Genomic DNA, 24,466 nt, shown 5'->3' on the forward strand with positions numbered 1-24,466 from the left:
AAGTACAACTACCAATTCAAAATGCAAATTTCTAAAAAGAGTTTCGTTTAAAAAGTGCAGCTTTGGAAAATAATTGCTTCGGTTCCCTTTATCCTTGCACACTCATATAAAAACAGTGGAAGTAGTGGTGGTGGTGGGGAGTGCTTTATCCCCAGCAGTGAAGTGCAGAGGGGCAGCAGTCAAGGCTGGGCCTGAGGACAGTCCTCTCGGCTCTCATGCCCCTGACCCCCTCATGGCCATTGGCCCTGCTGGCCGAGTCGAGGCTGAAAGCATGGTGTCGAGGCTGAAAGCATTGTGTCCCTTTGTGTCCTCTCCTGCGGTGTCCCTCTCACTTCCCTGCTGGCTGCGTGGGGATGTATTCCGTCTCGCCCGAGGACACCTGAGAGATGCGGCGCGTGGAGCCCCATAGTCGACGTGAGAACGTCCCCGAACGCACCTGATGTGGCGTCCAAGGGAGACAGAGAGAAGGCGAGTGAGTTTTTCTTTCATTACAATACCTTAGGATTTTTCATTTGGATAAATAAAATAAACCATCCTGATGATCCAGGTGGTCCTGTCTGTGAACTATTCTGACAAATCTTTAACAAGAGACCACACAAGCATTCCTGTGTATTTGCCCCCTGTGCCGCTGTCATTCCCATACATTTAGTCATTTAGCAGACGCTTTTATCCAAAGCGACTTACAAGCATGTATACACACTATGGCATACCATACAGTTCATCCGTGTGTTTATCATCAGTGCTGTGTTCACAGTGCGTGTGGGCTCACCTCCTCTGGCTTGCCGGTTCCAACCACGATGAGTTTTCCGTCCTCCAGTCCCACCAGCACGTGGCTGTTCTCCTTAGTCACCGACACGCTGCGGATGGGCACCTTTAGCGCCAGCGGCGATACAGACAGCTTCAGGCTACACAGATGGACCGATGGACACAAAACACATTCCCAATCATTAAGTGCCACACATGAAGTAGCTACACTCAAAGTATATTCTGTCTGTAGAGGACAATATTGATACTGAGTTAATAGGTATTACAAGTAAAATGAGTGTCTCTACAACAGTGGTAGTTCATGACTATTGAGGAAACGGCCTGGCACTTGAGGCAAATTATGGTTCTGGATTAATACAACTGAAGGTGAGGATATGGCCAAAGTGGCCAGGGTTCTATGGTCTAAAGAGCTCTGCTTAGGGTGGACTTGTGGTAAGGTTATAAGGTTCTAAGGTCTCTCACCTGAGGAGGTCTCGGATGTGGAGGCTGCCCAGAGCGGTTCCCAGAATGACATGGTCCTGCACCAGGTAGAGAGCAGACACCTGCTCCTCCAGAGAGACAGAAGCCAGCTGTCTCCCATTCACAGAGTACACATGGAGAGAGGACATGTCCTGTGGAATAACACCAGAACATGCGTTATCACAAATGACCCAGTCCCTTGTGACCCAGTCCCTTCCCAATTTCTTACTGCATCCATTTCATATTGTCCATTCACACAACCTGACCGTGTGTTGCTGTACCTTTCCAGCGTGTCTGCCCTCCGCCACAGCGTGGGCCACCAGGTGCCCCTCCATGCCAACGGCCAGTTCAGTGATGCGGGAGGAGAGGCCCCCCTCACAGGCCGGCCGCAGAGAGCGCAGGAACTGCCCCCTCCGGACACTGTGCACAATCACTGTTCCATCCTGAAGACGGGCAAAGAGAGGAGGAGAGAGGTTCATTTCAGTTCAAACTCCCTTCATTTATTCAGTTTCCTCTTCAATGCACTGGCAAGGCCTTTTATTTCCTCCCTTTTTCTGAAAACTGGAATTTCAGGTTCAATCCTTTGACAGTCCTTCTGCTGTGTATTTCCGCAGTCCTTATCGAATTCCTCATGGTGTCACTGAACAGTACCCAGAAGGATGTAATGCATATCTGTATAAGTGCTGCCTTCTCACCTTTGACCCCGAGACAGCCATGTCAAGCTCGGTGCTGATGGCCACGCAGGTGACCTCCTGGTCATGTCCGCAGAGCACCTGCACAGGCTTTGGGGAGAGTCCACTGGAGAAGCCCCCCTGTATAGGCAGAGCAGGGAACAGAGGCCTTTCATCAGACGAAAACAAATGTAAAAAAAATGTGTGCATCTTATTAGAAATGTGATATACTCCTGTCTATAGATGATGTGGGGAACAGACCTGCTGTTGAACCTGCCAGATAATGCAGGAACAATCTCGGGAGCCAGAGATGAGGTAGATTCCACAGAGGTCCAAAGCCAGACATGTGACAATATCTGTAAAACACACGCACACGCACACGCACACGCACACGCACACGCACACGCACACGCACACACACACAGTAGTGTTAAAACATAGGGGGGTAAGGGTGAAAAAACAGAACAAGAACCCTAAACAACCCACTACTGGTCAAATTACGTTTTAAGTTACAGGCTTCTGTGCCGTAAGAGCACTATTTGGTGATGAGTTTATAGCCTATATCTTGTACTTTTATAATACCTAACATTTAGCCTAAATGTTAGAAGGGGATAGCTAGCCTAATTATTAATACCTACAACAAACAATTCAAGCCAATCATAAAACCGGATTTGATCTAGACAGATTTCATCCATAGAATAGAGCTCTGATCATATAAAATAAAAAGCGTGTTTAACTAATAACACATTCTAGTTTAACTGATTGAAATTAAATGAAATGTTTAACTATTCAAATGTAGATGCAATGTTAAAATGTATATGCAACAGCTGATGGATCTGTTTTTTATTTTATTTTATTAAAAACAGGTATTTTTTTCCCTCATAGTTAGCCATGAGGGGTTAGGGAACCACTGGCTTAAAGCAACAACTCTACTTTATCTGACAAACTAACCATTATATAATATATATATTTTTATTTGTTTTAAATACAAGCCCCCATCCCCCCCTCACCTATGTGCCGGCAGATCCTGCCCACTAGCTTGCCCTTGCCCAGCATGGTGACCCTGAGGCTGCAGTCCCAGTGACCTCCGCTGAACAGCAGGCGCCCGTCATTGGACACCACCAGCACCCTGGGCCCGATGTCCACGCCTGGGGAAAAGGGCCCACTCAGGAACCTCTGAGTCCTGAGTGTACACACACACACACACACACACACACACACACACACACACACACACACACACACACACACACACACACACACACACACACACACACACACACACACACACACACACACACACACACACACACACACACACACACACAAACAGACACACACACACACACACACACACACACACACACAGACACGCACACGCACCATATTGGAAGCAATTAGACTCTGAAAACACAGCAGCAGAGCTTCAAACATCCATCTATACATACATCTTATACAGCTTCAGACAAGAATTCTCTTCAGCGCCTAGACTGGGATGGGTATTCTCAGTGGCCAAGGATGAAACCGAAAAAGGCATTCACTAACTTTGCATGCTTGTGTCTGGGTATGGAGAGAAAAAGAGAGGGAGAGAGGGGGAGAGAGAGAGAGGGAGAGGTAGAGAGAGATAGAGAAAGAGAGAGAGAGAGAAAGGGAGAGGGAGAGAAGGAAAGGGACAGGGAGAGAGGGAGAGAAAGAGAAAGAGAGAGGGGTTGGTCGTTTTGATTGTGCCATCTGTCTGAACTATTAGTTTTCTTCAGCAACAGCCTCAGCCTGCAGCTGTCATTACTAATGATGGCGGTATAATAGACACACAGTGCTCCACTCTTAAAAGCCTTCCTTCTCTCACTGCACTTCAAAGCACCCCTGCCCACGATGTATACTCTGGGTACCATACTACATAATTACACACACACACACTCACACACACACACTCCCACACACACCCCATCATGCCCCTAATTAAAGGCAGATCTTCCTTGGCATGTGGTGACATAATGGACATCAAAGGTGGTGGTGATGTGTGAGGTATGACCCAAATGTGTGTGTGAGTGAATGTGTGTGTGTCACACTCACTTGGGGTTGGACACAGTGGGGTCCTTTGTGAAGGAAAAGTAGTTGGCGATGCTTTTATCATAGGGCAGCCAGCTGTGGGTCCCGATCAAACCGTTGGCACTTACTGACACCTGCGTAGGACAAGGCCATTACATTGTGGAGTGGGCATGACTCAGTTTTTGTGTGTGTGTGTGTGTGTGTGTGTGTGTGTGTGTGTGTGTGTGTGTGTGTGTGTGTATGTTTGCATGTGTGTGTGTGTGCCTCACCAGCACATCTGATCCCTGTATAATGAAGGATCTGGTCTGATTTCGGGGAATCACAGCTTGCACTAAAGGCAGCCCATCACTCACCACCTGTATGGTAATAACAATAATACTGATCATATAGATAACACCGTACAACGCCTTTTCTATTCCAGAGCACACATACACAGAGCTAGGGGACACTAAGGAGGCAAATTATAAAGTAACTGACATAAATACAGCAGAGTGATATAGAGATCATAAGGATGCACTGGGGCAGAGGCACAGGGGTAGAGGCACAGGGGTAGAGGCACAGGGGTAGAGGCACAGGGGTAGATGCACTGGGGCAGATGCACAGGGGCAGATGCACAGGGGCAGAGGCACAGGGGTAGAGGAACAGGGGTAGAGGCACAGGGGTAGAGGCACAGGGGTAGAGGCAAAGGCCTACCTCCACGAAGGGCCGGAGCTTGTCCAGCTGCTCAAACAGGTTTGGGGGGAGAGTGTCCATGCGGGCCAGCCGCCGTGAGGCACTCTCTGAAGACATGCGGGGAGGGTGATGCTCCTGAAAGACAAACACGGCACACAGTCGGTCAGATAGGTCTGGGGTCAGACAGAACTCAGGCCCATAATGGATGGTGGACACACAGCAAGAGACACAGGATCACAGGAAGATGTGAGAGTTTCAAAAGACTGAGACAAATGAAAAACACAGGCAGACGGATGACTGGCACAGTCAGGAGGAGGCTCAATCAGACCGTCTCAACTCAGCTCAACATATACATGCAGAGCCACAAACAGATAGCCAAAGAGAAGTACACAGGAGGAGACAGACGATAGAGACAGATGGAGTAGGTGGCTATAAGTGCTCCACCTCCCTCTTTTTAGAAAAGGAGAGAAAATCTGAACTCTGACCTTGAGCAGCTGACAAGGAGTCTGACCAAAGTTGCTTATGATGCCTTCTAGAGCTTTCCGCTCTGTCTCATTGGCTATAGCATCCAAATCCACTGCCCCTGTGACATAAAGAAAGACAAGATTTTTAGAAAGAATAAAATTACACCATACCACTGCAGATTACTATGCACTCACAACAACTCACAACCAGACACACACACAAGATCATAATTACCGATCCAATATTACTGATAGTGCAAACAGTAGGTTGAAAGTGGCAGTGTATGTATAGTGACGAGTGCGAAAAGTGGCGATAGTCTATCAATGTCAATTTAGAAGCCTGATGGCCCTGGGGAAGAAAGTGTTCTCCAGTCTGCGGGTCACACACACACACACACACACACACACACACACACACACACACACACACACACACACACACACACACACACACACACACACACACACACACACACACACACACACACACACACACACACACACACACACACACACACACACACATGTTTTAGATAACTAATTTCAGGAATTACAAATGCATCACACTCATTCACACCTTCATAGGTGCAGTAGTAGAAAACATTGAGGGCCTTCACTGCCTCTTCTCCTCGCTGCTTGTAGCCAAAGATCAGGTCAATCCACTCATGGAGGTGGCCAGACACGTGCTCACTTTCCTGGGACACAAAACAAATGTATGAGCTTCACAGGTTAGGGAGTGTTTGTGTGTGTGTGTGTGTGTGTGTGTGTGTGTGTGTGTGTGTGTGTGTGTGTGTGTGTGTGTGTGTGTGTGTGTGTGTGTGTGTGTGTGTGTGTGTGTGTGAGAGAGAGAGAGCTTACCAGAGCTTGGCGGTGTTTTCTGATGAAATCGTCTCGAGATGAAGCCCAGTGAGGCAGCAGCACATTACCCACAGGCTCTTGAGACATCTGCAGGCAGCCCAGATCAAAGCCTGGGTGCACACACACACACACACACACACACACACACACACACACACACACACACACACACACACACACACACACACACACAAGATCATAATTATATCACAATTATGCACACTATGTATATTCCCACTTCTAGGCCCCTGAGGAGTAAATAGGGCAGAAGGCGGTACCATTCATGTTCTCCAGGAACTCTGGTAAATAGAAGAACTCCGGGATGAGCTCCTTGACGTCAACTGGGCTTTCCATCCTGGCCTGCCACGCTGCAGCCACTGAGTGGAACTGCCTGTCCGCACAGTCAAATCTGCAGACACGAACACGAACACGCGCACACACACACGCACACACGCACACACGCACACACACACGCACACACGCACACACACACACACACGTTTTAGGATATCCAAACCACTAAATTCCAACCAAAACCCATGTCAGTGTTAGCGGGGTTAGCGTTAGCGGGAAGGGGAGCTTTAGCGTTGAGATCTGTAGGCTCATCCTTGCGTGGAGGCAGACCTACCTGCCGCTCTGCAGCTGGATGTGCAGGTTGGTGAATGGCTCCATACGGATCATGTAGTGCATGACTCCTGCGGCATTGGAGTAGTGTGTGCCATAGTGGAACTTGTCTATCGTGCCCGTGGAATCCTCAAAGCTCTCATATCTTTGGAGGGAAAGAAAATTACAGCAGTTCAGTTCAGTGGTTCAGGCATACTTTATGCAAGTCATGAAAACCAACACAACTCAAAAGTCATCATACAGTAATCTGTAGTGCAAAACTAGCATATGTAAACTAGCAAGTAATATGAACCTGCACGGAAGACAAGTAACCATGGCCTGATTATATCGATCATAACCTGGATACTGACCACAGTTAACACAGAACACATTTTTATCAGTAACTAATGATGAATTATTCCTTGATTTACACAAGTCATCATGACCTGAACGCAAGTAGCAGATGTTTGCTTTGAATAGAATACATGTTATAAGACATATAGGGCCCTATCTTGCACCCAGCGCAATTGACATTGTCACCGACGCATGTATCATTCCTATCTTGCACCCGGCGCACAGCGCGATTTTCCCTCCAGAGGCGCGCTTCGAAATGGGCGGGGGCGGAACAGAGAAGGCGTTTCTCTGGCGCAAGTGGTATTTTGCAGTTTCAAAACAATGCAGTGCGCCGTGCGCCATTGACCACAAAAAAGCTGGTCTAATGTCAGAGGCGCAATGTCTAAAGTCTGTAACGCGTATTCAGAACGCTATTTTAAGGGCGCATGTGCTTGCCCGCACAGTATAGGACCTATAGGCTACACTTTACATCTGTCGTCTACACGAGAGATTTATACCAATTTTTTGGCAAGCCATATATAATTACAAGGAAAACTAGAATGCGTTTCGTGAACGAACTGCGAGAGTGTGCTTGCTCACACAATGAAAAACAGTGAATTGAGAGGGACAGAGAGTAGAGGTTCCTTGGATTTGGCGCAGGTGTCAGTGAAGCTCAGTGAAGCACAGGTGCAAGCCAGTTTAATGAGCCTATTATGATGTCATAATGCCTCAAAGTTCTGCCATGCAAGTCTATGGAGAAAAAAGGTGATGGAAAAAGAGGAATAAAAAAGGAGTGGCAAGGAGTACCGCCACGAAAAGATATAGCAGGTTGCACCGGATCGGGCCGGACGTTTCGGTGTTTGAACGGCGTCTGTACCTCGAACGGGCGAGGCCTGACAAACTTGACAACAACAATACTGTGCTTCCCTTCGAGCAAGCACACTAATAAAGTATTCATTGTGATATCCATATCCAAGCTATTTTAAAAATAGGCATACATCTAGTGTACACATTGACCCAAATGATTCAGGTTAATTGTAATGGCAGTGTTGTACCCGATTCAGCACCCTCCGCGGCAGATGCACCCCCTCGATATTTAGTCTTGTGAAACGCCGTGTCAAATACATTAAACTTGCTCAAAGGAAAATTAAGTTCATTAGTGTGCTTGCCCGAAGGGGCGTTTTTTACTATTTTTTTTATTCTAGTAGTTTTTCTTGCAGCTAACTACTCCTCGCCCGATTGAGATAGAGACGCCGTTCAAACACCAAAACGTCCGGCCCGATCCGGTGCAAGCTGCTATGACTTTTCGTGGCGGTACTCCTTGCCACTCCTTTTTTATTCCTCTTTTTCCATCACCTTTTTTCTCCATAGACTTGCATGGCAGAACTTTGAGGCATTATGACATCATAATAGGCTCATTAAACTGTCTTGCACCTGTGATTCACTGACAACTCTCACTGACACCTGCGCACGGTTCCTCTTCTCTCTCTGTCCCTCTCCATTCAACTGTATAACTAGGAATATTAAGAGACACCTTCCATACCAGGGCTCTACTCACTCATGCATACTCACTCATGTTTACTCACTTGTGCATACTCACTCATGCATACTCACTCGTGCATACTCACTCATGCATACTTACTCATGCATACTCACTCATGTTTACTCACTCATGTTTACTCACTCATGTTTACTCACTCATGCGTACTCACTCATGCGTACTCACTCATGTTTACTCACTCATGCATACTCACTCATGCATACTCACTCATGCATACTCACTCGTGCATACTCACTCATGTTTACTCACTCATGCATACTCACTCATGCATACTCACTCATGCATACTCACTCATGCATACTCACTCATGCATACTCACTCGTGCATACTCACTCATGTTTACTCACTCATGCATACTCACTCATGCATACTCACTCATGCATACTCATTTGTGCATACTCATTTGTGCATGCTCATCCAGCAGGGAGAGCTGGAGAGCTGACACCTGCCCCAATTCCAAGGCACTTGTTCTCTCGGTCATGGCCGCAACAGAGCAAGCACACTCTCGCAGTTCGTTCACGAAACGCATTCTAGTTCATTTTGTAGTCATGGCTGGGGTAGGCTATATATTTCCACAGAACAAAAAGGTGTTCTTTTGCGTTCGCTATTATCCGAGGTTTATGGAAGAAAAACATTGGTTGTTTGTACTCTTTAGAACAGTTCTAAAGACTGTAATTAGTGTGCTTGCCCGAAGGGAAGCACACTATTGTTCTTCGTTTTTTACTATTTTTTTTATTCTAGTAGTTTTTCTTGCAGCTAACTACTCCTCGCCCGATTGAGATAGAGACGCCGTTCAAACACCAAAACGTCCGGCCCGATCCGGTGCAAGCTGCTATGACTTTTCGTGGCGGTACTCCTTGCCACTCCTTTTTTATTCCTCTTTTTCCATCACCTTTTTTCTCCATAGACTTGCATGGCAGAACTTTGAGGCATTATGACATCATAATAGGCTCATTAAACTGTCTTGCACCTGTGATTCACTGACAACTCTCACTGACACCTGCGCACGGTTCCTCTTCTCTCTCTGTCCCTCTCCATTCAACTGTATAACTAGGAATATTAAGAGACACCTTCCATACCAGGGCTCTACTCACTCATGTTTACTCACTCGTGCATACTCACTCATGCATACTCACTCGTGCATACTCACTCATGCATACTTACTCATGCATACTCACTCATGTTTACTCACTCATGTTTACTCACTCATGTTTACTCACTCATGCGTACTCACTCATGCGTACTCACTCATGTTTACTCACTCATGCATACTCACTCACTCATACTCACTCATGTTTACTCACTCGTGCATACTCACTCATGTTTACTCACTCATGCATACTCACTCATGCATACTCACTCATGCATACTCACTCATGCATACTCACTCATGCATACTCACTCGTGCATACTCACTCATGTTTACTCACTCATGCATACTCACTCATGCATACTCACTCATGCATACTCATTTGTGCATACTCATTTGTGCATGCTCATCCAGCAGGGAGAGCTGGAGAGCTGACACCTGCCCCAATTCCAAGGCACTTGTTCTCTCGGTCATGGCCGCAACAGAGCAAGCACACTCTCGCAGTTCGTTCACAAAACGCATTCTAGTTTCTTGTGTTCTTCTCTTCCATCTCTTTCACAAATAATGAAATCGTAGTATAGTATTTTTCCCTGCGTTTGTTTAGGCGAACTGCTTTCCTTTCCGATCAAGCGAGTGGTGCGCGCTCCCTCGAGGGGGTGCATCTGCCGCGGAGGGTGCTGGATCGGGTACAGAAGTATGGGTTCCCTGGCGTCCTTGGCGCTATAGACTGCACCCATATTCACATACGTGCCCCCCCAGTGTTTTACACAACATTGCCATGAATCATGGATGTGTCAATGACATAAATGAGGATAGATTAGAGGACTTTAGAAGACGTGAGGTTGAACGGCATGTGCCGATGGGTGCAATATTATTACCATGCATACATAACCTAGTGATTCAGTGAGGGTGAACCCAAAACATCGGAAAGTATGTTTTTGTGACTTTTATTTCAAATATGTTGCCACCAAAAAACGAATGCTAGTAACTGAAAAAATACAAACGAGAAATGAAAAGTAGAACCATTTATCCAAACAAGCATGGGAAAATATTGCCGTGATTGTTTCTGGTAACACACGTTCTGGTGGCCTCACGGTCTTCCTCCCGGTAATTCCGCCATTACGATAACAAGCCGCTTTGCAATATGCGCTCCTCGCTCTTAAAGGGAATGTGAGATGACGCTCTGATTGGTTTATTGCATATTACGCCCATACCACACCTATGGCTGAGTAACCTCCTTTGGACCAACCCTTTTGGTGTTTTTTCCGCCGTTAAAATAGCAACTGCGCCATAGAGCAGCCCACACAGCTACTTGCGTTTGGCGCCGTCCTACTTGCGTTTCTGATCGGCAAGATAGGGCCCATAAGGTTTTTGGATGCCTTATTAAGGCTTTAAGGCTAACAAACGCCAACAACAGCACACCTGGCACTGATATAAGGCATGCTAGCATACTAATTAACGTCTTATGGTGATATGGCTTGCCAAAAAATTGGTATAAATCTCTCGTGTAGACGACAGAACGTACATTTCTTCTTTTTTATATTTTCACGGGGTAGTCCGACCCAGACCACAGAACTGCACAGCACATAACCTAAGTGGCTACCTCATATGACAGGTAGGAGTATCTGTCCTTCACATGAACATATACCCTAAAATGAATGTATTAATTTGAATTAGAAGATGATACCAGCATTAGTTGCTTATAAAGACATGCTTTAAAAGGGGGGAAATTGTTGCATACTGTCTCTTTTTTTAGGTGTTAAAAAAGTCTTTCAGGGATGTATACAAGCTCAAGTCAGACATACTTCTCTTTGACGTTCTGCGCGTGGCGTGGGTTCACCACCCCAATGGGTTTGGATAAGTCACGGAACACAGCAGGGTCATCCAGGTCCAGAACCGGAGAGGTGTAATCACACAGAACCCAGGGGAACTGCACTCATGCACACACCAACAAACACACAGACACACAAGCACACACACACACACACACACACACACACACACACACACACACACACACACACACACACACACACACACACACACACACACACACACACACAGACACACAGTTTGATATACATCCAGTCATGCTGATGCACATATACAACACCTAGCAGAAATATGACACAGGCAATAAACAGAGGGAAAAGATGGAGACGGAAAGGAGACGCAAAAAATGGGACTCACCACAGGGTACTGGGAGAGGTCATTGTAAGTGCGGCCAGCTATAGTGTTGAGCTGCATGAGATACTCAAAGTTGGAGATCTCTCTGTGAACCCATTTCTGCACAACACAAGGGAGACACGGGAACATCCTTACTCTCAGCTGTACAGTTTTTTATAATCCAGTTGTAAGTACGTGCACATGTGTGTGCACGTGGGTGTGTGTGTGTGTGTGTGTGAATAGGCATGTACCTGTGTGAGATTGGAAGCTTTGAGGAGTTCCTGGGGGGAGCGAGAGCCAAAGTAGAAGAGGTTGGGAGGACGCAGCCCCAGGATTCTAGAGTACACCTTGTTTCGCACCTGCAGACATTTGAAATAACAAACATTGCTTTGATCTGCATGATGGTGTGCGTGTGTGTGTATTGTGTGTGTGTGTGTGTGTGTGTGTGTGTGTGTGTGTGTGTGTGTGTGTGTGTGTGTGTGTATGTGCAAATAGATGTGTTTGTATTGTGTTTGTGGTTGGACTCACTTTCTTCCTGAAGTTGATGAAGTAATGGGACTGGTCTATGAAGAAGAGCTCCAGGGCAGACCTGCGCAGGTTATACCTCCTCAAGTGCACCTCTCGCAGTTGGCTGAGGGGTCGTTTCAAGTCAAAACCTATACCTGAACCGAATACACAAAGTAAGACCCTATACCTGAACTGTATACACCCTATGAGAAATCTATGGGGTATGAACAGAAATGATACCCAATGTTTACACACATAAAGGAAGCAGACACACACAATATAATAAAGCCCTGAACCTGAGGGTTACTAGCTACACTATACTAGCATTAGCATTAACTAATTATTAGATCATACCTCTTAGCATCCGACCTAAACATATGTTCCCTCTTACTGTTATACATGAGTATCATCTTGTCTTTTCCTTCCCTCTCCCTTCCTCCTGCTCCTCCTGTCGCTCTTCCTCCTGCTCCTCCTCTCTCCATTCCTCCTGCTCCTCTTCTCTCCATTCCTCCTGCTCCTCTTCTCTCTCTTCCTCTTGCTCCCCCCTCTCTCTTCCTCCTGCTCCTCCTCTCTCTCTTCCTCCTGCTCCTCCTCTCTTTCTTCCTCCTGCTGCTCCTCTCTCTCTTCCTCCTGCTCCTCCTCTCTCTCTTCCTCCTGCTGCTCCTCTCTCTATCCCTCCTGCTCCTGCTCCTCCTCTCTCTCTTCCTCCTGCTGCTCCTCTCTCTATCCCTCCTGCTCCTCCTCTCTTTCTTCCTCCTGCTCCTCCTCTCTCTCTTCCTCCTGCTGCTCCTCTCTCTATCCCTCCTGCTCCTCCTCTCTCTCTTCCTCCTGCTGCTCCTCTCTCTATCCCTCCTGCTCCTCCTCTCTCTCTTACCCTCCTCGGTCTCTTCCTTCTCACTGCTGCCGTCGTAGAAGTACAGGTGGTGTGTGGTGACCTCCAGGCGACCTGGAACCACTGAGATATTGGTGATGAGATCACAGTCTTCTGACAGCACCAGCTTTTCTTTCTGACTCTCCTCCTCTCCCTCCACCCTGAGAGAAAGTAGGCGACAAGGAGGAAGTGGAGAAAGAGTGAAGAAAAAGGTGAAGAAAGAACAAAAGATGTAGAAGAAGAGGACAGAGTTGAAGACAGAAAGAAAACAGGAAAGAAGAACGACGGTGAAGAAGAAGACTAATCTCCAGACACCATCTACAAAGCCTACTTTGCTTTGCTAGTATACAGGCAAAAGGCAACTAGTATGTTGCTTAGCATACTAGTTTAGTGAAATCCAGTGTTGTTTTGCGAGGGTGGGGTGACTTACTGGTTGACTGGAAACATGTCCTCATCCCCGAGTTGATCGTCCTCCATGTCACTCACTTTGGCCTCCTTTGCCACGGACAGGGGGATGGTGTCTGTGTTACTGCGAGGGCTCTCAGCTCCTGAAAATCAGAACCATGAATCACACCCCACACCACAATACAGTTCCAGCATGAGACAAAACGGGAGGATCCCATGATAACAACTGCACTATACACACACAAAGGTCAATGTTCTGTGTGTGTCTGTGTGTGTGTCTGTGTGTGTGTTTGTGTGTGTGTGTGTGTGTCTGTGTGTGTGTGTGTGTGTGTCTGTGTGTGTGTGTGTGTGTGTCTGTGTGTGTGTGTGTCTGTGTGTGTGTGTGTCTGTGTGTGTGTGTGTGTGTCTGTGTGTGTGTGTCTGCATGTGTGTCTGTGTGTGTCTCTCTGTGTCTCTCTGTGTGTCTCTGTGTGTCTCTGTGTGTCTCTGTGTGTGAATGCATCTGTACCCATATTATCCCTGAGTGCAGCAGCTTCACTGTAAGAGTCGTAGTTATAGTTGGGGACCAGTTTGAGACGCATCTTGGAGTAGGTCTCTGCATTGGACAACGTCCACTTCACCTCCGGCTGGATTCTGTGGGGGCACATTAGAGTAAGTAAGTCTACAGTAGTACACTCTTTTGGTCTGTAGAAAAAAAAACAGTCCAAGCACAGTGTATCCTCTGCCACTGCTGACTGTGAATACAATGACAAAACAAGACAAGCTCTTGCCTGTCTACACAATAATACTATTGCATTAACGTGGGAAAGACTGAATAAATCCATAGATTATCCTTTTAGAAGTGTGAAATGAGAGAGGTGGAAAACAGCACCTGTGTGCCCAGGCAGCTCTCTGGTGGGTGAGGAGCCTCTGAAGAGCCTTCCAGTGTTTGACCACCACCGACTGCTGGCTGAGGCTCTGCTTCTGGATGCCGTGATAGTGCCCGTTCTCCAAGCGCACCCGCTTCAGGTAGGGGTCCACGATCACCTCCTGCAGCCAGACACCAGACACAGGTTAGTGTCTGAAGGCCCACCACTAATATCATAGCACTCCTGTCAACACTCAAGTCTCTATCAGCATTCCTGGGCAAGATTCCTTATTAAATACCTGAGGATTAGATTCTTATTACCGTCTACCTAGTCATAGTGGATAATCATGCATTCACACATACAAACACATAATGTTCATATTCCTCTATATATTCTCTCTCACACACACACACACACACACACACACACACACACACACACACACACACACACACGCGCACACACACACACACACACACACACACACACACACACACACACACACACACACACAGATACTCTTTTCTCTCTCTTTTGAGGTTTGAGGCGCTGAAATAGTAGCACAGTATGTGTTGGTTTAGTTTCAGCATTCTAAAGCTTTGCACTGTCAGACATGCTTAAGTCTTGCCCTGAGAGGGAGTCTAATCCTGAAAAGAAACAGCATGTGTATGGTGTATGGTGTATGGTGAGGTGACCTGGAACTTGGCTTTGCTCTCTGCGCGTTCCTTGTCCCGGATTTGAGCTGTGCTCATCAGGTCGTCAAAGCAGGAGTTCCAGAAGTTGGACATGAGGTCGTGGCTCTTGCTAAATGTGTCCAGCTCATACTGCTCCATGGTCACCTCCACCTACAAGGATGAGAACAGGGCTTGAATGAGCACACTCATTTCTAGCACACACACACACACACACACACACACACACACACACACACACACACTGTACATACATACATATATACATACACAAACACACAGATGAATATGTTCACCCACATAAAACCACTCTCCTTCCTTTATTAAACAGAACCAGTCAGAACTGTATTTTGTTGCCAAACCCCATAGCCTGCTAATGTAAATCGTGATTTGTGTAGACTCAGAGATCTAAACAAAGCAGATTTATTAATGGTCTCTGTCATAGCAAACATACTCCAGGTGTACAAGATAAAATGCCTTGTTTAATATCATTCTGCCATTTCAGTTTTAGGAAGGAATGGGAATACATCTCAGAGCTCTGTGTATGAAAGAGTGTGTGAGAGTGTGTGTGTGTGTGTGTGTGCGTGTGTGTGTGTGTGTGTGTGTCTTTAGTGGTTGTAGAGGCTCTAATGATGCTTTGATCTTAAAGCCTTCCTATATGAGTCACAGGGCAGCAGGCGAGCAGAGAGATCTCTTTGCACCCTTTTAATGACGGGGGTGGTGAGGGATGGAGCACAGAGTCAGTTCGTGTGTCTGACAGAGTCAGAGTGGGAAGGCATAGATGTGAGTGTGCATGTGTGTGTGTGTGTGTGTGTGTGTGTGTGTGTGTGTGTGTGTGTGTGTGTGCGTCTTCACATCTGTATAGATGTATATGTGAGTCTCTAACTGCAGAGGATGCATATGTTTGTGTCTTCTGTACTTTTTGAGCATGTGCTTCAATATCTGTGTATGTATGTGAGAGCAATTATGTATACATGTGTGTGTGTGTGTGTGTGTGTGTGTCTTTGTTTGTGTCTTTGTGTGTGTGTGTGTGTGTGTGTGTGTGTGTGTGGCTGTGTTTGTGTGTGTGTGTGTGTGGCTGTGTTTGTGTGTGTGTGTGTGTGTGTCTGTGTGTGTGTGTGAAACACTGACGTGATTGTGGTAGAAGTCCTGCCATTCCAGTGTGCTGCAGTAGGCCTGCAGGTCCTGGGCGAAGGTGGCACTGCCATTGGTGGGGGGCAGAGATGGCAGCAGCCTCTGCAGGGTCACTGGGTCAGCGTGCTGGTCCAGCAGCGTCCGCACGATAGGCACCAGCTGGCCAAAAGTCTCGGCCTGCCTGCTGGTGTCGACAGCTGTGCCCCCAGCTGGCCACAGGGGGGCGCCCAAACGGCCCAACAGGAAGCAGACCTCCTCCCAGCCTAAACACAACACTGTCTGCAGGAGACTGTGCAGCTTCACACAGGCCATCACACACACCTACAAAGAGAGAGAGAAAGAGAGAGAGAGCGCGATAGATAGATAGATAGACAGATAGATAGAAAGAGAGAGAGAGAGAGAGAGAGATAGAGAGCGAGCGAGCGAGCGAGCGAGAATTTCAATTATAAAATAATAATTACACAAATCTTCTGTGATAATTCTTCTAAATGAATGCATCTGTTTTTTCACTTCTTCTAGTTAGCAATTATGTTGTGTTTAACAGGTGTACTGCTATTGTATCCTACCACCCTTAATCTGCTCCGACAACTACAAATCCAAATCCACATGCACCAAGCCAGCCAACATAACTTAAACACAAACAAAATTCCCATACACCTTGCCAGGCACCTCTTTCTCTCTTCTTCTATATCATATTATGTAATACTGATACTGATAAAGTGGCCATATAACCTACTGCTAATTGTTTACCTAAAATTATCTCTTTATCTGTTTATCAAATAGATGTTTACTAACCAAATGTTCGCTCTTTTATAGCGTGACCTTTGCTTGTAAATGCTAATGGCTGTGGAAACATTGTTCGTCATATCACCATATCCATTACCTACAACTACTTACTTACCCTACACTACCCACTCACTGTCTCTTTGCCACCATCAACATAGTTTTCTGTTTCATTACTCTACCTACCCTTGTAATAGTAACCTTACGAGCACTGTATATCCACAAAGCTGTTCTACAATAATTAAATGCTTATTCTCTATCAATTTTGTATGCATCATATACCATGTTATGTTGTATGTTGTATGTATGCTAGCAGGCTAATCTTGATACGTGTATGAATTCTTCTGCCATGTCCCCCCCCCCCCCCCCCCCCTTCTTTTTATATCTCTACCTGGCCGGGTCCAAGCAGATGGGCCCCCCTTATGTACCGCAGTTCTGCTTGAGGTTTATTCCTGATTAACAGGGAGTTTTTCCTTGCCCCTGTCACCATTGTGCTTGCTGTTACGGAGTTCAGGCCTTAGGCTCTTTAAAGCACCTTGAGACAGTTTTATTGTTTTGGCGCTATATAAATAAATCAGAATTAATTTGAATTTAATTGTATCTGAGATTGATAATGGCTCAAGTCTCCACAGGAGACTTTTCATCAATATAATGAATTGGTGTCAGACAGTAAAGAGGAATAAACAACTTATCTCATCTGCACAGAATCCCTCCACCTACTACAGCAGTTATACTGGGCAGATTATGCAGCAAATGACATGGGAGTGAATGGCTGTATGGCAGAGAGAAGTCACGGTGGTACTCCACTGCCCCAAAAACAATTTCAGAAATTAAACTGCTAATCAGAAACTGATATTTAGAGAAAAGAAAGAGAATAGTTCACTTCTCCCATCCAGGTCCCTTTAAGGTCTATTGAACTTGCCTGTAAAGCTTTATCTTGTTCAACCACAAGTCTATTAGCAACATAAATGTCCTATTTTTGTTCTTAACCTTCCACGTGCAGAGGAAAATCCCGGGAAGCTTGTGTGTGTGTCCCAGGCATGAGTGCAAAAACAGGAGCATAATAACCCAGAGTGACACACGCCACTGCTCGTGATAATCGCCACATGATTGCTGAAGTGGCACTCCTCAGAGGTGACCTAGAATTAGGTCATGCCACTCTGGACAGGAAACGCCAGCTAGTTCCTGTGGTGTACTTCAACCACCATACAAATGGCAGGGCTTCGGGTTTCTGTCTCTGGGTGCTCATGGCCAAGCCAACCCATCTGAGGCTGGGCCAGCCTAGTTCATGAGTTTAGCTCTTAGCATCATGAAAATCTACAAACTTGTTCTATAAACGATTGAGGACGGTGGAACAATGTAAACAGCGCCTATATCACAAGAGACTGTGGGAAACTATCGAAGGTATGTTTTCTTTTATTGGAAAAAGACTAAAGACATTTTAAAATATTTAGAGACATTTAGAGCTGTTCACATGTTTCTTCTGTGCAAGTCAAAATATTTGGTTTCTGAGTGGGTGTGTGTGAGTTCTAACTATACTCCCCTAGCAGAATGTTCTAACTATACTTCTTCTAAAAAAATCTGTATGTAGAGGATTGATCCATATTTGGCCTGGTATTTCCAAACAGATGTTCTGACATGCCCGGGTCTGAGAGATGCGGGGATATAGTGTTTCATTAATCACAACGGTTTTTATCAGTCAGACGGATTAGTCATCTTGATACAGGCAGTGACTCCTCCACAGGCTGAGACGTAAACCACAACTGTGCAGACAAAGCAATATGTGTGTGTGTTTGTGTGTGTGTGCAGACAGTTGTGTTTCTGCCATGCATATTAATGAGGAGAATCAAAGAGGGGGCCGATAAACTACTAAAACAGAAAGGCTGGATACCTGAGTGCAAGTCAGTGCATGAATGTGTCTCTGTGTGTGTGTGGTTGCATGAGAATCTATGCGTGTGTGTGTGCGTGTGTTTGTGTGCAAGTGTACACATGTGCACGTGTGCATGTTTGTGTGTGTGTGTGCGTGTGTGTGTGTGCACGTGTGCATGTGTGCATTTTTGTGTGTGTGTGTGTGTGTGTGTGTGTGTGTGTGTGTGCATGTGCATGTTTGTGTGTGTGTGTGTGTGTGTGTGTGTGTGTGTATGTACCTGTGGATGCTGTTGCTGGATATATCCTGTGATGATACGGAGGCCGACGTGGGCCATTTCTCTGAGCTCAGGGGCTGAGGGGGAGGCTGGAGGAGGATGCCATGCCTGTAGCCGATCCAGCAAGTTCACTACCGCTTCAAAGATCTACAAACACACACACAAACATACACATACGCACACGTAAATGAACACAACACTTACACAATGGCTTCAGAGATCTGAAAGACACATGACGCTCCATTCCTGACAAACAACATCCCAATCTACCCACATGCAAGACCCACCTACGTAAACTTGTTACACACACACGCACGTCCACATGCATTCAGGTCCCCAGGCACTCCCAACATACTACAACAATGAGAGGAAATGAATCAACCCTCACACATTCCTCTCTAGCACAGACACACCCCGTGGAACCTCCCAGGCCTCGCATCTCTCCACTGGTCTGAGTTCAGTTGTAACGCTTACTTCATGTTCAGTGCAACAGGGTGATCTCAACCTCAATATAAATATACCCTCTCTATTGAAAACCCTGTTTCTCTATTGGGTATTATTATACCAAGACCCGCCAAACAGGAACTAATTTATAACTTGCACGCACCACACCCACTAGATAAGACACATTAAATCAGTGACCTTCTCCTTTGAAAGTGTCCTTATCAGTCTATTTGAGTATATTTGCCCCAAGTATCACTTACCAAATACTCACTAACATGCCCATCCATCTCAATGTGATATTCAATGCCATTTTCCCTCAGCTGTGCTAGTTAAGGAATGCTGATTTGATACTGATAGTGGTGGATCGTGTAGGGTGCTTCTCTGGGTGGGGACTGACCTTCTCACTCCACAGGTTGTGATTGTCGGTGCCCTCCGCAAATAGGAAGTCTTGGAGCAGCCGCAGGAGTCGGAGCAGGTTAGGGTGATGGGGTGGAGTCACTCCTGCAGCATCCCGCAGGTCTGACAGAGATGACTCCAGCATCATCTCTAGCAAACTACACATACACACACACACACACACACACACACACACACACACACACACGTAGACACACACACACGTAGACACACACACACACACACACACACACATTTAGACATGACATTGTGGTTTCACTGATTTCTAAATTTACTGTATTTAAAATATAAATTTGACGACACCTATAAACTAGATCTCTTGTACAGGGACACCTTTATTTGATTGCCTGTGAGAGTACGTGTGTGTTCTGTATAGTTTCCAGTGTCAAGGTGTCTGTATGTCTGTCTGTCTGTCTGTCTGTCTGTCTGTCTCTCGTCTGTGTGCATGTTTCTGAACCTGCGCTTGATGTCATCAGGCGGGCGGACCAGCTGGCAGGAGCTGCCCAGTTTGGTGAGGACAGAGAAGACCTGGCCTCTCTCCCTCCACACCATGTCCTCTGGGCCCTCAGCGCCTCTCCACAGCACGGAGAACACGATGTTAGTCAGCAGGTTACACAGTTCCTCCTCTGGGGCCTGCTGCAGGAGGGAGAGAGAGAGAGAGAGAGAGAGAGAAAGAGAGAGAGAGAGTGAAGGAGAGGGAGAGAGAGGGAGAGGGAGAGGGAGAGAGCAAAAGAGAGTGAAATAGTGAGAAATAGAGACAGACATACATAAAGAAAATCAGAAATAAGAAACATACAGACATCAAGACAAACAGAGAGAGTTTCAATTTATATATTAAATTTCATACGAAATTTCACGTTACGTTTTACTATTTTGCTATACAAAATGGAAGGAAGAAAAGCAGACTTCAGCTTATCAACATATAGATACTGTACAATAAGAGAGGTGGTTAAGCATCTTCTATGCAGAGAATCCACACATCTGGGGAAGGCAGACTCTTGAACAGTGGACAGCATAATTATTACTAATTACTACTGATGAATCCATTTGGTAGGAGTTGTTCAGTGACCGCAGACGTGCATACTGCAATAGGTCTGATGGCAGAGGTCATCCCACCGTACACACACACCACACACACACACACACACACACACACACACACACACACACACACACACACACACAGACAGAGGCAGAGAGAGACAAACCCCAGGCTGACTGCTGAAGGGTGAGATATGAAAGGAAAAGAGAAAGGTTGAGGGAGAGAGGAGGAACAGATGCTCAGTTCCTACTGTACTTCCCCAAATCAGAAATTGAGTGCAGACATTGTTCATGTTGTAAACCACTATTGCGTAAGATGCCACCATCACTCATATGAAACTGCAATGGCACTTTATTTTCATCTTAAATGATCGTGTTTAAGGGTAATTCATCATAGGAAAACTCTGGCGATCTTGTCTGTGTGGCTGAAAACTGTTGTGCTGTTAAAGGAAGTGATACAACTGGCCTTCTTTTGACTACTTGAGCATCTGGGGCATCAGTTCTTTTGGATTAGATGATGGTCTAAAAATAGTCAGAAAGAGCTTTCTTCAGAAAGTGGAGGCTATTCCATGCAAAAAAATACAAAGAAACTGAAGATCTCATACAAAAGGTACACGCTGTATCCTTCACAGAACAGTGCAAATTGGATTTAACCAGGACAGAAAGACTGGCTACAGTGCACAACTGTGCAAGTAGATAAAAGAACCAGAATCTCTCATTTGAGAGAAACAGATGCTTCACAAGTCCTAAGCTGGCAGCTTCATTAAATCAACAGTACCCAGAAAACTTAAGAATACGTCTTGTCTTCAACAGTGGAGAGGCTCTGAAAAGCTGGCCTTCTGGGTAGTTTCAAAGAAAAAGCCATATCCAAGGCTGGCCAATGACAGAAAAAGACTCAAATGGGCAAAAATGTACGGTAGGGAGTGGAAAATTAATGAAAACATGTTATAGACAACTTTAAGCCGAGGCGTTTGGATCACTGAGAAGAAACTTTTTGAGGCACGGAACAATTTTAAAGTTGCGCTGGACTCTCTCAAGCACAGCAAAGGAAATACGATTGTCTGAAGGGTAACTTGGTCCTGCCATCTTAAAAAGGAAACACGAGGAAAGCTGTAACTCCATAACATGCCATGCCATGCCCTGTGGACGGCACTTAACTAGAGCTAGTTTCATTGTACAACAAGACAGCGAGACCTATTTATGGAAGAGTCAGTCAATCTGTTATGGTGCAGAGTGGAATTGCTGCAAATGGAGGGTTTTTTGAGAACAAAATTGTCATTTCCAGCTGATATCATTATTACCAACTTTGTCAACTTTTTCTGTGTGATTCCAAACTTTGAAACGGTAGTGTATATGATCCTGTGTAAGTGTGAGTGTGTGCGTGTGAGTGTGTGTGCATGCATGTGGGTGTACCTGTGGGTTGGAGGTGTTGGAGATGCTGTCAGCAGTGGGCTGCTCTGTGCTGTAGCTGGCCTCATCCAGTACGTTGGACAGGCTTGAGCTCTTCCGTGGCCGGGACCCCAGGAAGGGCCGACTGTGCTCCAGAGGGGAGGGGGTGTCCGACTGGCTGCCGGCCCGCGTGTGGGAGGCCAAGCCTGGCCCCGCACCAGCCCCACCACCGCCCGCCCCCGCGCCAACAGCAGTCTGGCCGAGGTCCAGCTCGAAGGGGGAGGTACCGAAGGGCGAGAGGGGGTGGTAGAGGCCCTCCTCCTCCAGCCGGGAGGCGGGGATGTCCACCATGTTGGAGAGCGAGGAGGAGCGGCTGCTGCGCTCCGTCGAGTCGAACGACTTAAAGTGACCCGACTCTCCGAGGCCCTTCAGGGAAGCGCGTGGCGGCGGCGACTGCGAGGAGAAGTCGGAGAAACCCTCCGAAATGTCCTGCTGAGCCTCCGTTTCTTCCTCCTCGTCCTCTTCCTCCTCCTCCTCCTCCTCCTCGTCTTCGTCCCGGGTGCTGTAGGGGATGAAGACGTCGCTGGTGCGGCTCTCGGTGGTGCTGTCGTCGCGGCGCAGCAGTGGGGGGCGCGAGGCGCCGGGCTCCAGGGAGCTGTTAGGGCTGGAGCCAGACTGGCTGGCGGCGCGCGACTCGTAGGACTCCTTCACGTAGAGCTTGGTCAGGACGTCCTGCCAGCCAGGCTGACGGGCCAGCTGGCGAACGTACTCCTCGTTATCATAGATAAGATGGAAGAGCTGAGAGAGAGAGAGAGAGAGAGAAGGGTAGAGGGGAAGACAGGGGAAGAAGATGGAGGAATAACCAATCAATGTCTTTCACTATCACTTTTTCTTTAAAAAAAATGTAATCGTTTGATCATGTCTTTCTTGAATGCCGTTGCTTAATTTCAACAATGAAATTACAATGCATGGGGGTTTTACAACATTAGAGTGACTGGAGATGAAAAACTAAATGCCAATAAATGACCAAAACTTCCTGAAATCCATCACAACAGTTAACCTCAATGTGATGTTTTAGCTGGTCATTTCTTGTCCAAATGTATACCTACTGTGATTATTAACTGTGATTATTAACACAGCAGGTAAACAGAAAGGTGCTCTACTGAGCGTAGCTTTTACATCTCAGAACACACGATGAGAGACGAGGCTGAGAAGGGGCGGTAGCTGCAGCTTTAATCTTTACATCTTTCATTTTATATTCCATGATATTTAACAGACAGAAGCAGAGAAAGAATTTGATATAGGTTATGAATTTCAGGATAAGTATGGGGGAGGAAGGGTGAGTAGAACTGGAAGGAAGATGTGGAGAGCAAGTCTTGCTGCTGACCTTGCGACAGATGTCTAGACGCACAGTCAGGTCAGAGCGATGGGACAGGTACACCACAGCCAGGAGGTCTCGGAAGTTAGGAGTTGGATCTGAAAACAACACACAAGCGCCATAAACATAAGCATAAGGATCCCTACAAATGGACACACACACACACAGAGATGAGTTTCCCCCGGTATGTAAAAAAAAACGTTTTTTTTTTCTGCTTCCACCATGATCCACTATCTGAGATTAAATACCCACAGTGAGATGTCCAGAGAGTGCTGTGATTTGCTTTAATGATTTATACAGAAACACAGGAATCCAAACACGCCCCTAAACACAGACACATTATCACTCCAGGTTCTCTTCTGTAATTATCTTACCTGTGGCCAAAACCTGCTCGTAGAGGCAGCGAATGGTGGTCATGGTGACGGGAGTGTCTCCAAGGAAACAGACCAGGCCGAGGTAACCCGAGTCTCGAAGCTTGATGCGCTGCTTACTGCGCTCCTGCACGCGCTCACTCTTCAGCACTTTATAAAGCACCTGAACACCATCAAAAGAAGAGAAATAACTTATTTATGAACGTCTAGCATTTGCAGGCCATGGGTTCTACACTACACATTTGGCAATTTTGAAATATTTCAAACAAATTATGAAGATTTGGCAAAGAAATTGCTAGACTGTCACTGTACATCTGCAATTTGAGTGCAGTAGTGATGACTTAAATGAAT

The 24,466-nt window shown here is 46.3% G+C and overlaps 1 protein-coding gene across 1 annotated transcript in view; it reads right to left on the reverse strand.

Annotated features, from left to right (window-relative positions):
• Nucleotides 1–301: 301 nt before the first annotated feature.
• nbeal2 (neurobeachin-like 2) overlaps nt 302–24,466 on the reverse strand; it is a 51,925-nt gene continuing 27,760 nt past the window's right edge. Inside the window, exons 25-55 of the mRNA XM_080855808.1 lie at nt 24,119–24,278; nt 23,754–23,842; nt 22,391–23,164; nt 20,394–20,572; nt 19,917–20,073; nt 19,079–19,222; nt 16,146–16,469; nt 15,018–15,167; nt 14,346–14,503; nt 13,983–14,107; nt 13,500–13,617; nt 13,073–13,230; nt 12,220–12,353; nt 11,943–12,050; nt 11,716–11,811; nt 11,331–11,455; nt 6,567–6,707; nt 6,217–6,347; nt 5,939–6,048; nt 5,658–5,775; nt 5,102–5,199; nt 4,638–4,751; nt 4,214–4,300; nt 3,969–4,078; nt 2,906–3,078; nt 2,157–2,251; nt 1,920–2,036; nt 1,506–1,667; nt 1,228–1,376; nt 770–905; nt 302–436 (exon numbers count right to left, since the gene is read on the reverse strand). Of these exons, the coding sequence (XP_080711934.1) occupies nt 329–436; nt 770–905; nt 1,228–1,376; nt 1,506–1,667; nt 1,920–2,036; nt 2,157–2,251; nt 2,906–3,078; nt 3,969–4,078; nt 4,214–4,300; nt 4,638–4,751; nt 5,102–5,199; nt 5,658–5,775; nt 5,939–6,048; nt 6,217–6,347; nt 6,567–6,707; nt 11,331–11,455; nt 11,716–11,811; nt 11,943–12,050; nt 12,220–12,353; nt 13,073–13,230; nt 13,500–13,617; nt 13,983–14,107; nt 14,346–14,503; nt 15,018–15,167; nt 16,146–16,469; nt 19,079–19,222; nt 19,917–20,073; nt 20,394–20,572; nt 22,391–23,164; nt 23,754–23,842; nt 24,119–24,278 (4,848 nt within the window). The 3' untranslated portion in view covers nt 302–328. The remainder of the gene's footprint in view (nt 437–769; nt 906–1,227; nt 1,377–1,505; nt 1,668–1,919; nt 2,037–2,156; nt 2,252–2,905; nt 3,079–3,968; nt 4,079–4,213; nt 4,301–4,637; nt 4,752–5,101; nt 5,200–5,657; nt 5,776–5,938; nt 6,049–6,216; nt 6,348–6,566; nt 6,708–11,330; nt 11,456–11,715; nt 11,812–11,942; nt 12,051–12,219; nt 12,354–13,072; nt 13,231–13,499; nt 13,618–13,982; nt 14,108–14,345; nt 14,504–15,017; nt 15,168–16,145; nt 16,470–19,078; nt 19,223–19,916; nt 20,074–20,393; nt 20,573–22,390; nt 23,165–23,753; nt 23,843–24,118; nt 24,279–24,466) is intronic.

This window comes from Sprattus sprattus, assembly GCF_963457725.1.
Source record: "Sprattus sprattus genome assembly, chromosome: 18".
Lineage (NCBI taxonomy): Eukaryota > Metazoa > Chordata > Actinopteri > Clupeiformes > Clupeidae > Sprattus > Sprattus sprattus.